The sequence below is a fragment of the Dunckerocampus dactyliophorus genome, chromosome 16, assembly GCF_027744805.1.
Source record: "Dunckerocampus dactyliophorus isolate RoL2022-P2 chromosome 16, RoL_Ddac_1.1, whole genome shotgun sequence".
In the NCBI taxonomy this organism is placed as follows: Eukaryota; Metazoa; Chordata; class Actinopteri; order Syngnathiformes; family Syngnathidae; genus Dunckerocampus; species Dunckerocampus dactyliophorus.
Genome location: NC_072834.1, coordinates 14996433 through 15013438, shown reverse-complemented (window position 1 = coordinate 15013438; position 17006 = coordinate 14996433). Strand labels below are relative to the sequence as shown.

At 43.2% G+C, this 17006-nt stretch overlaps 2 protein-coding genes and 1 non-coding gene across 5 annotated transcripts in view; 2 read left to right on the top strand and 1 right to left on the bottom strand.

Moving 5' to 3' along the window:
- Positions 1–214: 214 nt before the first annotated feature.
- On the top strand, positions 215–6813 carry fhdc3 (FH2 domain containing 3). 2 transcript variants are annotated; one of them, XM_054755637.1, is made up of 12 exons: positions 215–307; positions 955–1354; positions 1479–1540; positions 2323–2425; positions 2519–2604; positions 3188–3288; positions 3373–3443; positions 3511–3618; positions 3691–3761; positions 3840–3957; positions 5433–5594; positions 5727–6813. In XM_054755637.1, exons 2-12 carry the CDS (start codon positions 980–982, stop codon positions 6666–6668), a joined length of 2199 nt encoding a protein of 732 aa, XP_054611612.1. In that variant the 5' UTR covers positions 215–307; positions 955–979; the 3' UTR covers positions 6669–6813. The 2 variants fall into 2 exon arrangements, with proteins under 2 accessions (XP_054611612.1, XP_054611610.1); XM_054755635.1 differs by having other exon boundaries at positions 5430–5594.
- A 290-nt stretch (positions 6814–7103) lies between these two features.
- Positions 7104–7175, bottom strand: trnaw-cca (transfer RNA tryptophan (anticodon CCA)). The gene has a single exon. It is a non-coding gene; the product is annotated as a tRNA-Trp (tRNA).
- A 2621-nt stretch (positions 7176–9796) lies between these two features.
- trim3b (tripartite motif containing 3b) overlaps positions 9797–17006 on the top strand; it is a 24569-nt gene continuing 17359 nt past the window's right edge. For both annotated transcript variants that reach the window (XM_054754559.1, XM_054754560.1), the window contains exon 1: positions 9797–9954. The gene's annotated coding sequence lies outside the window, so the exon portion shown is untranslated. The remainder of the gene's footprint in view (positions 9955–17006) is intronic.

The following is a 17006-nucleotide window of genomic DNA, read 5'->3' as shown; positions in this document are numbered from 1 at the left end:
GAATGGAAGTGTGTATTTCCGACATTTCCATGACATTCAGCTGAAACTGAAATACTGTATAAACGTTGTACTGTAATGTTAAAGTCAGAAACATACCGCATACTCACTGTTACGATTGGCTTTTTTAAACCAATAGGAGAAAAGGGTTTCGCCCCCCGACCTGAACTCGGACTCTGATTGGTGGACACACTCCCTGCACCTGCGCGTGCTCTTTCGCCAAACTAACCTTACTGTTTTTACCTCCCTGATTTAACAAGAACGCGACTGTGTCGTCTGAACTTGACAGCTACACTTGTGAAACATCACGGTGAGTAGTGATACGGAGTCATGGCGCTTTGAAGAAAGGTTTTGAAATAAGAGTCGTATAGTTGGACGGTAAGAACTCAGTAAATTGTCGATTTAGAATGGTGTGATTTAAGATCCCGTGTTTGTTGCAAAATTCCTGGGAATGTTTTCTCCAAAATGAACACAAAGTTGGATTTGATGATGTAACTTCACATGTTCGGCGCATTAGTCGTACACCCAGGTGTTTATCGATCGCGATGACCATATTTAGTATGAGTTAAGCCGCCTGCTCGCCCTCCCTGCCATCAGGACAACATACAGCTCTCCTGGGCAGAAAGAAGCTAAGCAGTAAAGCAAAGTCGCCTTTCACTTGCCAGTTTGTTTATTGACGGATGACACCAATGAAGAATACACTGCTGGTTCTCAACGCTTGAGTGGACATGGAACTTTTAATTGTGTACTGTACTTAACTTTAGTTTTGCGACTTGCAATGTGGAATACATTGACTTTGTCAATGAGGTTTCGGGTGATACTTGATGAAACAGTGGGACAGCAGAGAACATGTTTTGGAATCTTCGTATTCAGGAAGGAGAGGGTGACTGGACGAAATAAAGATAATCAAGATTTTTTCTGCTTCTTCTTTCACGATCTGCATCTACTGAAACTCAGACTGAGACTGTCATCCCTGGATGATATGGAGGCAGCTGTGATCTCCTCTCAGGAATCTTTTCGGGAAGATTCCCACCTCAACGCATCCTTGTCTGCTCCTCTTCCTCCGCCGCCTCCTCCACCACCTCCTCCCTGTCTCCTTCCTCCCCCGGCCTTCTCATGCAGCGTCCAGCGACGCTCCATGAAAAAGCTAAACTGGGACACCATTCCCAGCCAGCGCGTGCTGGGCAAGTTAAACGTGTGGACCTCCAAGCTGCCTCAGAGAGACTTGGTGCTGGACATCCGTAGCATGGAGGAGCTCTTCAGTCATGTGGACAAGCGGTCCTCGCGGGCCTTGCAGTCAAAGGTTACGGGCCTCAAGAAGAATGAAGGCATAGAGGTTTGCCCCCCGGAGCATCAGGTGATAAGTTCCACTTTCTGGTCTTTGAGGAAGTGTTTAGTTCCGCACTTGTTTGCATGGGAAGCATTTTGCTTCCTCTCAAATGTTACGCCAGGAGCTGTTATCAACAATGTGTTATCGGCAGGTGACGATTCTACACTCCAAAAAGAGTATGAATATCGGCATCTTCCTCAGACACTTTAAGAGGTAAGACATCTAAACGTGTAACATGGAAAGCAGAGTAAGAAGCTTCTAAAAGGAGGAAGAACTCAGAAAGCATTTATGCAAATTATTCCCAAATACGAATCTTAATCCAAATTCACTTCCTCTTTCTTATTCTCACCATAAACAGTTTACAGTCTGTTTCGCTGCTCAATCCAGTGGTTGTTTTTGTATTCAGAATCAATGATCCCCACAGGGCCGTCAAGCCCGTTAATGACCGTGGGCCACCTCGCAGTCACGGTTACCCTCCGAGGGCCACCTATAACTGTGAAACTATATGATCGTTTTACCAACAAATTTATATTGAAACAAGAAGTCAAGTTGCCAATCAGAAATTTTGAGTATACTGTACAACTATTGTATTATTAATTTTAAATGGGGTTTGATGACAAAAGATCTCCAATTACATGCAGTACAAATTTTCTGTCAAATTTGACAGAACAAATACATTTAGCAAGAAAGATTAACTGTCTTTTTAATTAAAAAAAAATATATTTTACTTAGATTTAAAAATCATTAAATATATTTCAATATATATATATATATTTAAAAAAAAGTAAAATAATCTGGCCCCTGGGCCTTGAGTTTGTCACCCGTGCCATAGGAAGTCATGTAAATAGAAATAATCTGTTCCAGGGTCAAACTGTAGCCATCTTAAAATAATAAGTGTACAACTGTGTATAGCCTTCTTCTCTTAACAGCCCTTATTGACGCTGATCCTATTAGATGTCATTTATAGCTTGTCACTTGTTGTCTTCCCCCTACAGGCCGGTGGCAGAAATGGTACAGGACATCCGCCAAGGCAACTGGCGCAGGTTCGGCAGTGGCAAGCTGAAGGAGCTGTGCAAGCTGCTGCCAGAGGAAAGTGAGGTAGCGAGCGCTCCTTGTTTTAAAGGACCAACAAGGTGTGTGTGCAAGTGTGTTTGAACGAGGAGTGTGTCCTGTGTGCGCGTGATGGTGCAGGTGAAGCAGCTGCTGTCATTCAGCGGAAACCTCTCGTTCTTACCCGAGGCCGACCAGTTCATGGTGCAGCTGGTCAAAGTGCCGCGGTGAGTACCACCGTGTAAATCATAGGAAACCGTCGGTGAATTTGAGGACTCCAAACAATTCGTCACAGCGTATCATAGCAACCCCCTGGATAGCATGCAAGTTGTGCCCGCTCGTGGCTGCATCAGCACTTTGTAAGTGCTATGATCTTCTGGTTATGCCTCCACTAATAATAATACTAACAATGCAAAAAATCTAACCTTTTTTCATTTGATAGAAAACATGCAACATTTCTAACCTAATTGTTACAAAGCACACCCAATCCAAACACGTCACACGTGTTGTTCTTTCTGTTGAAAAATGAAATAAGAAATTGCATTTATATGCCATTTTTAAGATAAACAAAGGCACTCTACATCTATGAAAAGACACAAAAACTATGTTGATCCTGTTAGTTAACATTTGCCCATGTTTTTAATGAAAAACAACATTATTAGGGATGTCACACTAGTGGCATAAAATGATAGTGTTTAAACAATCTCACAGCAGTCCGCAAAGGGGAAGCATACTAGAAGCCAGTCCTTCAGTTACTGTAGTAATGCTAACTTCCCTAGCATGAGCTAACTAAACATGTTCCTTCTGCAGTTATGAGGAGCTGCTTAAGATGATGGTGCTGCGTGAGGAGTTCTTGCCTCTCATGGAGGAGGTGAAGAACTCGCTGGCAGTCATGATCAAAGCAGCCAACGGTAGCACATGCTCGCATTGTGACCTCACTTCCTGCTTTGCCTCACTTTAAATGTCAATTATGTCTCTGTCGTCGTTCCTGACAGAGCTGCTGGACTGCGACGACCTCCACACTGTCATTCGTCTGGTGTTGAAAGCTGGCAACTACATGAACTCTGTGGGTATTCTTGTTTTGTTTGTAAAACGTGTCTTTCCACATCACGCGTTCATCATTTCCCATGCAGGGAGGCTACAGCGCCAACGCTATCGGCTTCAGGATGACGTCGCTGCTCAACCTGGCCGACACCAAGGCCAATAAGCCCGGCATGAACCTCATGCACTACGTTGCCAAGGTGACCAGAGCTGACTAGAAGATGCCTACAGAATTAAATCCACAATAAAAACATGAAATATTCTGCTCACAGCAAGCGGAGGACATCGACGTGGAGCTGCTGACGTTCCCCAGCCAGATGGAACACATCGGAAAGGCGTCAAGGTGCCTGGTCCGCTGAAGGAGCCCCCCGTGGTCCACGTCTGGTATGAGCTATAACAATTGTGATGAAATGTTTGTTAGAATCTGCAAAGACGAAGTGGTGGCTGACTTTGAGAGAGAGCTGAAGAAAATCAAGGAGGTCAAGTTGTACACGAGCAGACATCCCGACCTCTTCCAGCAGATGGAGACCTTTTTCGTGGTAAGACTGAGATACACTAGTAGTAGTAGTATATAGTAGTGTATATACTGTAATTTGTTAGCATATCTACATGGGTTGGTTTTAGCCTGTTTCTAATATTAAAAATATCCAAATGTTGCCACAAGCCTTTGACTTTTCAGTGTGTGGACCTGGGTGGAAAAAGTGACACCCCTGCAGTTGAAAATATGGACATTTGTTTATTTTATTGGGGGTTTTTCCGTAGTAAACAATGAAAATAGATATTGTCTGTTCCAGGGTCAAACTGTGGCCGCCGTAAAAGCTTTATTGAAGTGTACAGGTAATGTTTGAAATCACACCTGAACATAATTAAGTGTCACACAAATGGAACAGGAAGTGAAGCAGTGTTAAAGGGTCAAAACAATGAGATGACAAAGGCGGAGTGTGAAGGTGATTTCTAGTCGCAGCTCATTTTTGGAACCTTCATTGTCTTACAAGTGTAAAAAGAAGTTGACCACCAAACAATTACATATTCTACCTTCAGTGTCTACCTTAGTGGAATTCCAAATTGTGCAATCTCTTAAGCTGTTTTTTCTGCACTTTCCATTTGTTCAGTTTTTTTTTCTAGAATTTTTGTTTTTCATTTTTTCGCTGTGAACGCTGGTATGTTACCTTTTACCAGTCCCCTTTCACCCTAATCACTATTGTGTGCTATTGCCACGTTCTTCAGGCTTCTAATTGGCTAAAATGACCCTCCAGTTAGAGGTGCTTTACCAGGGGTGTCCAGAGTGCGGCCTGGGGGCCATTTATGACCCGTGGCTGTTTTTTTTTTTTTTAAAGAAAGCTAAATAAATAACAGCAAAAATGGAGAAAAATAAGCAGTAGTGTACAAAAATAAAGGCACTATATTAGGAGAATAAAGTCAAAATATTAAGAGGAAAAAATTGCACAAAGTTGAAATATTAAAGACTACAAATGTATTTTTTAACAGTCGTAATATGAGAAACAAACAAAACAAAGAATAAAGTTGCAGTTTTAGGAAATTGACATTAGGTAGAAGTTATAATACAAGGCAAAATATTATGATAATAAAGACATAGTATTAAGAGAAAAAAACGTATGAGTACAACGTTGAAATGTTTGTCAAAAATAATATAAAACAGCAAAAATGGAAAAACGAGCAAAAAAGTGTAACGTAAGGAGAAAAAGTTCATTCATACTAATAATAAGCTTTGTGCTTTGCAAGAGATGCAGGCTGTTTTTTTCTTTTAAAAATTAAAAAAATTCTCACCATATCTACATGGGTTGGTTTAAAAAATGTAAAAGTGGCCCCCACATCCTTTTGATTTTTCAAAAGTATGCGGCCCTGTGTTGGAAAAAGTTTGTACACCCCTGTTCTATACAGTTACAGCACCCCCTGTTGCTTTGGCATGCCCATGACAGCCTGTCGATACGTTTTTCTGTGGACAGATTATTTTTTCCTCCATACTTTAGATCATCTTGTCATTCCTCAGCAGGCCGAGGCCCAGCTATCTGACGTGGAGTTCTTTCTGCATGACTTGAACGTGCTGAGCTGCGCCGTGGCCGAGTATTTCTGCGAGGACCCGTCCTCCTTCAAGCTGGAGGAGTGCTGCTCAATCTTCCACTCTTTCTGCAGGCGCTTTGCCACGGCCGTGCAGGTGGGAGGACAAGCAAGGAACTGTTTCCTCAAAGTTGGAGGCATACAATTGTCCAAAATGTTTCTGAGGGACAACAAAGGACTTTCGTCCAACCTCTCATTGAACATTTCCTGCCTTTATTCCCATTTAAAGGAGAACCGTGAGCGCGAGGCAGCAGAGCAGAGGTGTAGGAGGAAGGAGAGCATCCGTATGGCACCCAGGCGCAGGTCCACCGTCTTGGGCCCTGGACTGGAAACCAGCCTAGAGTCGGCTTTGCACAGTCTGCTGTCCACCGCTCCAGAAGGTGTCTCCAGGTGCAGGAAGACCCCGCAGTCCTCCATCCAGGAGTCTCCTGTCATTCATCCATCTGGAAACAAGCCAGAGCCCACCTCTCAAGAGAGTCCCGAGAAGAAACAAGCCAAACTTCTAGAGGAGGACACAGAAAAGTTGTTTGAAATGTCCACAGAAGGACAAAATGACGACAAATCTGCCAGCTCTCACGTGGAGAGAGCATTGGACAGTCCAGCTACTCCTTGTACTCCTCGGCCAAGAACCAGAGACTTCTTCTTTGCCAACAATGGCGACGCGGGCTCTCCATGGACTATCCTGAGTCCTCTGACTTGCTCCCAAAGACACGCCCCCCAGAGGAAGCGCCACATTCAGCAGCACAGACCCTCCATGTCTGACGAGGACGACCTTGATGACGGAGTGTGGGAAAGCAGAGGAAATCCAGCAAGTTCCTCCATGGGAGGCGGTCCGGCATCTCTCTTAGAGGGTCCCAGAGAGCGAGCTGTCTCCAAAGGTCCTTTTATGAGGTCTGCCTCCATGGACGAGACCAGGCCGTCTCCAGCACCCGCCTTCCGACTGGGGAATTTGTTCCAGAGAAACGTGGGCCAAAGGTCCTACTCCTCAGACTCCAGGACAGAAAGGACAATGGTGTCCCAAGCCAAAGCTTCACTGGACACTGACAAGACAGGGAACCACACAGACGGACTACCAAACAACTTCGGCATCATCTCCTTCTTCAGACGCTTTGGAGGCAGAAGCAAAGCTGGAGATGTCGAGGAGATCATCTTGAAAGGCTCCAATACTTGATGCTCCTCTTCTTTGTGTGTAATGTTCATGTTATTCTGTTTTTACTGTTTTTAACTTCCTGTAGCAAGCAAGGCAACAAGGAATTTGTTTTGGTCCATTGGGACTTTTTGGGAGTCAATCCATACTCAAAAAGCCACCGCCTTTTTTTGTGTTTTTGTATGCAATAAATTATATTTTGCTATCTTTTCACTTTTGTCCATATTATACAATGTTAATTTCTTCTTCTTATAGGTAGGTTAGTCAGATACTTAGTTGATGCCAGATTCATGAAATTATATCCAAATTCTGACATAACATGCATGCATGTAACACAATTCAATTCCATGTGGTAATTTAGTTTACAAATAGAATATTGCACTTCATATATCACTGGCTATTTTATGACATTGTCAGACTGTTTTGGTACACCTGTGAAAAGTAGAAAGTGAAAAGTATTGACCCCGACGTGATTTGAACACGCAACCTTCTGATCTGGAGTCAGACGCGCTACCGTTGCGCCACGAGGTCCTGCTGTAAAGACGTTATTGTATATTTAAATAAGGCGTTTACAGCAGACGGTGCAGTGAGAAAATTGTGTATTCAACGGAAAATTGTATATTAAATTGTCCAAGCGTGACAAATAATGCGTTATTTTTAAACTGTCACACAATCACTTAAAAAAACGTTTCAGTTTGTCGTCACATGACTCCACCCAGCCAATAGAAGGACCTCTCTAAATCCGCCAATAGATGGCGGCCTTGCACTGCCGTCTGATTGAGTTCCCAGAAGTGTCTGCACTCAGACAAAGGCGTGCGTTACACGATTTTTAAGTGGTTAAACTTATAGAATACAGGTATATTTATGATATGGTCTGTCACTGTGATCGCATTCAGACCAAGATAGTTTGAATTTAATGTCCTATATGTCGGAAGACTAACGCTAATCAGCATGATATACGTCACTGTCCATTTCCTTCTTCCATGAGAAAATAATTTAAACACCTGATAAGATCACCCGACTGTCCTCAATCAACATGGAAGGATAGGTACACAACTTTAACAGTAAGTCTTTCGCATACGTGTCCACATTTTTTGTATTTGCACTGTGAAAGCTTGTAGTTCGTGTCTCTAACAAGCTGATCTTTTCCCACCTCAATATTTTTCATTTTGGCTGCATTCCATTGGCAGTTTGAATTGCCCTGGTTGACTTTCTCGTAGGCACTTGCCCTAAGGGGAATCCCCGCCGCCATCAATTTCTCCAAAAAGCCGAAGTGAACTTGGTGAAATCTACTCTTGGATGGCCGAGTGAGCGATCGATGGTCATTTGAGAGCTGTATGTCACTCACCCACAATGCACCGTTTGTTTGGAAGAAGAAGATTCATAAAATGATCAAGATAATTATTATTTTGCACTATTTTTGCAGGGGAAACATGTCAGAGCAAACAATTTTATAAATAAACAAAAACCCATAATGACGAACCATCCATCCATTTTATATGCCGTTTATCCTCACAAGGGTCGTGGGTAATGACTACAGTAAAACATATTTTAAAACAATAACACTAAATTGAACAACCCAACTTTGGAAACTAACTAAAGCTAAACGGATTTTTTTAACAAAAAGAAAACATGGTAATATACAAATGGGGCTTATTAAATCATAAAAAATACGATAATAATAATAATCAGCAGGTGTTTGTTATTTTTAAGGAGCGGCATAGCGCTACACATAAGAGTGGTGGAACCATGATTGCTTAGGCTGAAAGTGAACAAGACCAGGTGCGTTCCATTCGTTAATTCTGCTCCTCCCACATCCATTTTCCCTCGCTCTGCAAGTGGCCTCCACGTGACGTCATTAATGACGTCATACCAAGTGCCTGGGGGAAGTCAACGAGGGCAACTCAAACTGCTATAGGAATGCAGCCTTTAAGTCGTTTTGTGAGTTTCTGGCTCCTCACATAAGAGGTCCATTTGTAGGGGTCAGAGTTCAGTCACACGTTGATGATGTCACAGTTCAGTAAGATAATGTTTACAGAGCTGATACTACCCACTAGTGATTAGCATGATTTGCTCTATCAATTGCACCAGTTTATCGGTTCTACTTTGTGTTTCCAGTAGCCTTGGCTATTTATTTACTCGACTGCAGAGACTACAAGGTGTCTCTCTGGGGTACGGCACTTATTGGACGGGAGGCAAATGTACTTTTCCCCCACAATTAAATAATTCAAATAATATTATCATACATATACATATTAGGGCTGAGTGATATGGACCAAAACTCATATCCCGATATATTTAGGTTGAATATTGATATACAATATATATCCCAATATTTTTAAGCAAAGTGAGTTTAGACAAAATCAAAACCAAATATGCGTGTGAAGTTGTTTTATTAAAATAAATACTTGAAGATTTTTTTTTTTATTTGAAAGCTTGATGCAAGATGCACATAAAAAAATCTCATCTAAAATAAAGTAGACCATTCTCTTTTTGAAATTAATCTAGAAAAAGTCCAATAAAATCTTTTTTAGAAACAAACCTTTAGCTATGCTCAAATCCTCAGCTAATGACAGCAGAACAAAATGTCCTTATTTTGTGCCAGGACCTCTAAAACTGTCGACTGTATCAGGCTTAGCAACTGTATTTCCTTGTACATTTCTGGTAGAGCTTGTCGTGCTAAATAATTGTGACCGCGAAGCTCGCTGGACATCGCCAGTCCATAGTTTTCAGCAGGTTGCATATGCATTTATATTTCCATAGTTGTTTTGGGTCAAGTGGAGAGTCTCCTAGGGACACACAGGGCCAGAGCAGCCATCTGCACAGGATGCAGTCGCCATGGCAACACAGTACTGCATAAAGATGTTTTATTCCCTCTGTTCCCCCACTCCCGCCACACACATAAACATCTGTAAAAAGAACACACTTATCCGATCAGATGCTCTGCAGCAACTTGATGAGTGTGTCTCTTCACAGAGAGGACAGCAGGAATTCCAACAAAAAAAAAAAAAAAAATCCATCCTTTGTTGCCATCTCTCCTCCAGTCTGCTCCTCTGGTCCTCGATTGGTCCAGCCAGTCCCCTCCTACTTTCTCTCCAGCCAGTCAGCTGATACGACAGCAGTGTGTCTCTCGCTTCTCGCTTGCTCTGCCTCAGACGCTTCCCCTCTCTACACATTTACAAACACACACACCCTGCTGCTGATCCCGGTCCTCTGCGTGGCTCCTAGCTAGCCTTGGGAATGTCTTGGTGTTTGGTGGGGAGGTGTTGCCCCCTAAGGAGGGGAGCGCGCTGAGACGCCCATCTCTGCTGTAAGTTCACCTCCTCCTCGTCCTCTTCCCTCGTGTCCTTGTCTCTCCTTCCTCTAGTGCCTCGTCCCTCCCTTTCTTCCTTCCCGCCCGCCCGCCCGCAGCTGCATGCAGGGTGATGATGCAGGCTGCCTGACATCACCTCCAAATATTCCCGAATAGCGACATGGAATTAAATGCAAAGATATGCAAGACTCTACCCTTAATAATCAATCATTTGTCCCATGTTATGTAATTTACTGCATTTCTACATGGTGATTTCACACTAGAACAGTAAATGTCTCTTAGATGATGCTGAGCTATTTATCACTGTGGCATTACACATTACATTGACACTGTGACAAGTCTCTTTGTTTTGTTTTTCATGCTGATATTGTGAAGGTCCATGTGCTGTAGGGGGGAAGTGTAGACAGGAATGTCCAGCTGGCATGGGTGGAATGTCACTGGAGCTGCATGGGAGTTGAGAGGCGTGGAAGCGGGAGGCACACTAGAGGCTTGTCATGATGTATACACGATGGAGTGACATCAACACACCTCTGAAAACTCTGTCTGTTTGATACTTCAGCTGGTCCTCACTGATGAAGCAAACTTAAAGTTGTGGACCTTAAGCTACCTCAAGCATGTATGATCACATGTGCCTGACAGTCAGTAGAGTCTGTTGTCTCTGAAAGTTGATGAGGTTGAGAATTGACTGAGCAAGAATGAGAATTGCTGGAATTAAGATTTGTGTCCGACCTCCGATTGGTTGTGAGCCATTGGTTAATTAGGAGCTGCGTGCTGTTCTTCAGACAGAACATAAATGCACCAACATGTCCGCTCCTTGTAGGCAAGAGTAAGAGATGAGTGGAAGCACGTCCAGTTACGTAACGCAAGGCTGCGTGTTTGTGACGTAGCCGAGAGCTGCTTGTTCACACGAGGACAGAGGAGGAGGAAGATCTTCATCTCAACGACGTCACGTTCCTGCTCGGCGTTCCACAATGGAAGCTGCTCCGCTCGCGGCGTCTCTTGGCTCGCTCGGTTATTTAAAGAAACAAATTATTTCAGGATGGGCTGCTCGACCCTGCGGCACAAAGTCCCCCCCCCCAACACACTACCCCCTCCCTGCATCCCCCCTCGCTCTGCATAGAGTCACAGGAATCGTGTGTGCATTGTGTAATAGTCCATTCAAATATGTGCATTGTGATTATTATTAGAAGAGTAGATTTACTAGTCATGCTGGTTGTGTGGAGGGACAATGAAGGTTAGTGAATGCATAGTGGAGGCTGTGAAATCACACTAGGATATGTGGCCTTTGCATTTACTTCCCTAATATGAAATCCTATAAATGGCAACCTCCTCTGACAGCGATAGAAGTGTCTGAACACATTACGTTTACATCGCCTCAAAATGAAAATGTATCGGATCTGGATTAACCTCGGTTTGATGTTACAGTTTGTGACCCTGCGTGCATATAGGACAATAATTTAACAGTGGCCTGTTATAAATGATTGTTTATACCGCATCATGCTATATAGGATTTATAGCGGTCCATTGCAGATGATGCCTGGTGGGATACATTGCGGTTGTGTATGGATGTGTGGACTCCCAACCTTTTAAGCGGAACATCTGTGAAGTAGCCCACAATTAACAACCTATACATTTAAAACATAAACACCATGAAATGGCTTGTTTGGAGTGTGAACTTTTACATATTAGTTCAAGGCTCTTGTCAGTAATTAGTGTGTCTGACATCATGATGCTGTGGCCTGGATGCATGGCTGCATGCATGCATAGAAATGTTCAAGGACATGCTGGCGTGGTCAGTATTCAGTATCCACATGCACTCTTCATTGCGGGCTCGTTTGAGGGATGCCGGCGGCATGCGCAGCTCGCCATCGGTGTGAGGGGGGATAGGAAGTGATGGTTCTATATATAGACGTGCACGTATGTAGACTACCACTGCACAAGATCACACGTCTGCTGAGCATACAGTGTTTCCCACAACACTGCAAAGTATATGTGACAGTGTGTGTGGATGCCTAAAAATGTGGGACGCTATTTAAAAAATGACTTAACAATAGAGCATGAAGTTGTTGTCTTAGGGGTGCAGTGTTAGACTCCCGTGCATGTGCCTTATAACATGCACGGGCGATTGGATCCCCCAGCATGCCTTGCGGGCACATTGTAAATAACAGTTAAAGTTACATGTTTGTTGTTAGCACTTAGTCGTCGTTGTCCACATACAACAGGTTGCTCATTGCTGTTGTGTGTTAACACACCTGTTACAAGTTGTTGTACAGTTTATTTTTTATATCATACCGTGAGAAAGACTGTTGTTGTGTTTGATGGCCGTCTGTTCGTTTGCACCGTGTTGCCAAACTATCGTTACGATGCCATCTACTGTGCAGAATTACAGCTACAGGCTACGCAAGTCACACAGACAGCCCTATTATAATGTTTGTGAGCAAGGGTGACCAGATATTGCCAAATTAAAAAATAGCAAACAGTAGTATCAAATCTTTCTGTGGCAGTCCAAATTTAATCAAGCAGGCCGCCACAAAGAAAAAGCCCTAGCATACTAACAAGCAGCTGGACATCACAAGTTGGTGGGCCTAATGAGGTGGCCAGTGGGTGTGTGTTTAAGTATAATAATGGTAAAGTGTTGTATTCAATAGTTATGTGCATAAAGAGCAGTCAGAGTTGACCAAACCGTGAATGCTGATGTTGTTGTCGTTGCTATAAGAAGATTAAATGTTTCAGTGAGAATAAACATTTAGCAGCAATCATGTAAAAACATGATAAATGCCGTCCCGGTGGTCTCTTAAGTTGTTCATCCTCTTATCCACCACTTCCTGTTGTAGCCTCTGAGTGACGAGTCACGGGATGATGGGATTTTGGGTAAGGTGAGCGTGGGCGTGGAGCAACGGCGTGGGGAATGGGATGATGCTGAGAGACTGTGCTCAATCCACACAGATTATACCACACATTCATGTTTGTGTGTGGATGTGTCAGATTTCTTTGCTGTCACAGGTTGACAATGCATCTGTGGCTGTGGGTTGCGGGGACAGGGTGTGCTAGATGACATCTTCGTCCAATTTGCATAATTGGCCATGACACACATCTCAGTGTTTAAAACGGGTAAAACTGAGCTTTCTGGTTTGTGTCATAAGAAATGTGTGACATTATCTTGCATTTTTAAACCAAATTCAACAACAGAACCTGAAGTTATTGGCTTACAGACGTTGGTCTCATCAGTGCAGTTGTGGACATGCGTGCTTGCGCCTTATGGGCGCCACACACGAGAGGCGACAAATGACCGCAATTGGTGAAACTCATCTCCATAGGGCTTTAATAGCACATTAAATTAAATTAGAGTTTTTTTAACATGCAACCCTCGCAAGATATTTCTCACGGGATGTGCTGGCAGTTAAGTTCCACACAGCAGACATGATTGTTTTTGTTGAGGGAGAGGGAGGCTACCGAAGACGTTAGGGTAGGGATTCGTAATTATTTTCTGTAATGGACTGATGTCCCCCCCCCCAATTTGGTAGATGATCCCTCGTGCTTCCTTGTGCTGAGGCATTCACTGTTTCCTCTCCTGCCAGCTGAGGGTTAAACTTCACCTCTCCTACATAACTCCCTCTGGTCAGACACTGTGCATTGTTGGTACATGATGCAACCCCCCCCCCCCCCCCCCCAAGCGCCACACTAGCTTACCAGCCAATCAGAGCGCCAACACTGACAGCAGGAGGAGGGGTTTCCAGTGAGCAGTCCTGCCCCCTTTATGTCATGAGTGCTGAGCTTTCCTCAGCGCTCATGCATGCGTGTGTGTGTGTGTGTGTGTGTGTGTGTGTGTGTGTGTGTGTGTGTGTGTGTGTGTGTAAAAGCAGGAGGAAGGAAAAGGAAGAGAGAGAGGCCTGAGGGCAAGAAGTGGGCGTGCGAGCCTCTAATACTTTTGGTGTTGTTACACTTTCAGCTTGAAGCCTTGAAGAATGACACAGCTGACTGTAGGTAACCCCCCACCCGCCTCTCTTTGTGTGTGTGTGTGTGTGTGTGTGTGTGTGTGTGTGTGTGTGTGTGCTGTTGTCAGCACGTGCTCATTATTTCATGGGAGTAAGCGGAGCAACCAGCTGATACTTTTACTGTACTCATTCTCTGTATTTATAAAGTCGTGTTATTTGGGCTCCTGATGGCAAAACAGGAAGCTGGAAGCTGGAAGTTGGAGGGATATTCCATTTCCTCCCCTCAGTGTGTGTTTGGTGCAAATAAGATGTGTGGATTGTGACAAAAAATGTTTGTATTCTATAATTGTGTATACCTTTTTAATGCTCCAAAAAAAACAAACACCAGCTTATCACGATGGTCAGCCATGTTTTTTTTTTCGTAAGCGGCAAGTGGAATAATTTCCTACTTTCCTAGCAGTCTTTGAATGCAACATAAGCTTCCTCTTTAAGGCAAGGATTTTGATTGGTATCTTTGCTGTTGCTCTTTGCTTTTGTGTCCAAAAAAAAACATGCAGCACACCACAGCATGTTTTTAAAACTCTTTTAAAGTAACTTTTCCAGCCACAGGAACATGTTTTGTTCTCCTTCCAACCAAAGTTATTTTAGCTTCCTCGTCTGGTCGCTAATGCACCGGTCTAAATTTAGACGGCTGTCGTACTATGATGATGCCCGTGTCGTTGTGTTGGTGCAGAGAGCCTCGCAGGTTTTGCACTAAGAAATACAAAGAGTGCAATAAAGCACGTCAGTGGAACCTGTCCAGTGTTAAATGAGTGTAAGTGACGATTCTTGTAAAGAATTATGAGGTCAGGTATTGACATGCTAACTTCAGCAGTATGGGGAACTTCACTCCATTGACTTGACCCCCCCTGTGTGGTACGTCTTTGGATTTTACACTCTCTCTGCTTACTTCCTACCTGTTTCAGCTTCCACAGCAGCCTGTTTGTTCAGTCCAGAAGTGCCATGATTATACTGTCAGTTAGTCACAAGAGAGCGGGGACCCCTGAGGAACACTGCCAGGATGGCCTTGATGGCACCTCTGTTCACGCTCAACAAGGAGTCCACCTCAACATCAAGAAGCCAGGTCACTGCGTCCGTCTGGGTTGGACGTAGAGGTCAAAGGTCCTTCACAGTCTGCTGACAGAGTCGTAGTGTGGACAATGCACGTTCAGATTGGAAGCAAACAGAAGCTACTTGTCACATGGTGTGCTTGTGTGTCAAGTCTCAGTGGGCGACAAGAGGAGCACAGCAGCTGGGATGGGTTTGGGCGGGGGGACTGGTGATTAAATCCAGCCGTGACAGATGTGCAGACATTTGGGAAGGAGGGGGCGGGGTTGGTGGTTATAGTCAATGTGTTGATGTTTTCTGCATGGGTGTCATTTTTTACTTCTTACTAAATGATGAATGACACACATGTAATTGACCAACACACTGCTAGGCTAAGCTACATTAGCTTAGTAGGATGGCTACCCGAGGAACTGCAGTTTTGAGTGTGTCTGTCACGATGTACACCAGGGGTCGCCAACGTTTTTCCTTGTGAGAGCTACTTATACAAAATGAAAATGGCCAAGAGCTACTCATTTTTGTAACATTTATTTTCTGAGCTTATTTTAAACCCAAACAAAGCAAACATGCTTGTTTCACCAGAACATTAACAAAATGCTGGTGTCCACAACTCACATTTTGTATTTCAGAAGGCATTTCTTTCTACTGTTCTTTCATTATTAACTGAAAACCTGAATGAAAAGCAGGCTTGCGGGCACCTCATGTGGTCGTGGGGGGCTACCTGGTGCCCACGGGCACCACGTTGGTGACCCCCTGATGTACACAATGTCTATAGTTTGTGCTGCACGGGTGAGTGTAAAAGTTAGCCACGCTAGAGACACCACTACTTAGTGTTGCTAGGCAGAACAATGCGACTGAATTCCTCTCGTAGACAAGATTTATTTATTTGTTTATTTGATGTGGACCTCACAATTACATTGGATAGACCAAATGCATTGAGTGTTGTAGCGGATGTGCTAATTTGCAACACTTGTCCACATTTTTAAAAAATTGTATTTAGACTAAGATGATGACCAGACTGTTTCTGTTCTTGATGAGCTGGATAGACGGATACTTTATTGCAGTGGTGGGCAATGCATTCAATACCTGGGTCTTCAGTGGGGAATTTTTCTTGTTTCTTGTGTTGTTTTAAAAAAGATACAGTAATCCCTTGTTTATCACGGTTAATTGGTTGGGGTTTTTTTTTGTAGTTAGCATAAAAACCTGTTTATGACCTTCTCTAGACATGAACTAACACCCCTACAGTCACCTCTAGACTCATATTACCTAATAATATAGTAGATATAAGTAGAGAGTATAAGCCATTTAGGACATAAATAAAACCTTTGCTCGCGTGTGTTGCAATAAATGTGTTCTAGACGTGTGGACAGGAAGTGACGTTGCGGGTTCAGAGTTGAGTTTTAGCTGGATTACGGCTGCAAGAGTAGTCCGTATTATTATTATTATTATTATTATTATTATGTTATTTTTATTATGTTATTGTGATGTGGTAATTCAAACCTGCGATAAAAGCCTGGTGGTGTGGCAATCGATTAATCTAGCGCATGTATGTTTCACCTATGGATACCTAGTGACCTGTGTAGAATACTGAATATCACAATTTGAATGCATTTTCTTAGTGCTTTATATTTGTGTTTTAGTATTTTGTATGCTTTCAAAAAATACATAAAATTTGCTTAAATATGCATACTTTTTTATTTTAACTAATAGGCCGTATTCAACCATGAAACGTTATTTATTAATTTATATATTTTTAAAAACCCATGATAGAGTGAAGCTGCAAAATTCGAGCTGCAGTTTGGCGAGGGACGACTGTAATAATGATATTGCCTTATGTTTCCATTCAGCCTGACTGGGATTCAAGGCCCACTCCCATGTGGCGTTTTGTCACTTTTGCTCTGATCAACCAATCAGAGGATGGAAAAAATTAGGCCAGCTGGCAATTCTGAACTCTAATCGGTTAAAGTATCAGCCCCATTTCTAATCATGTTTAAGTGACATGGGCCAGCA

Bases quoted from the DNA above. Each gene is read 5' to 3' on its own strand.
- fhdc3 (XM_054755635.1), top strand. From the start codon at position 980: ATGGAGGCAGCTGTGATCTCCTCTCAGGAATCTTTTCGGGAAGATTCC. The intron at 1,355-1,478 runs GTGATAAGTTCC...TGTTATCGGCAG, and splicing joins TTTGCCCCCCGGAGCATCAG to GTGACGATTCTACACTCCAA. The intron at 3,444-3,510 runs GTGGGTATTCTT...TTTCCCATGCAG, and splicing joins CTGGCAACTACATGAACTCT to GGAGGCTACAGCGCCAACGC.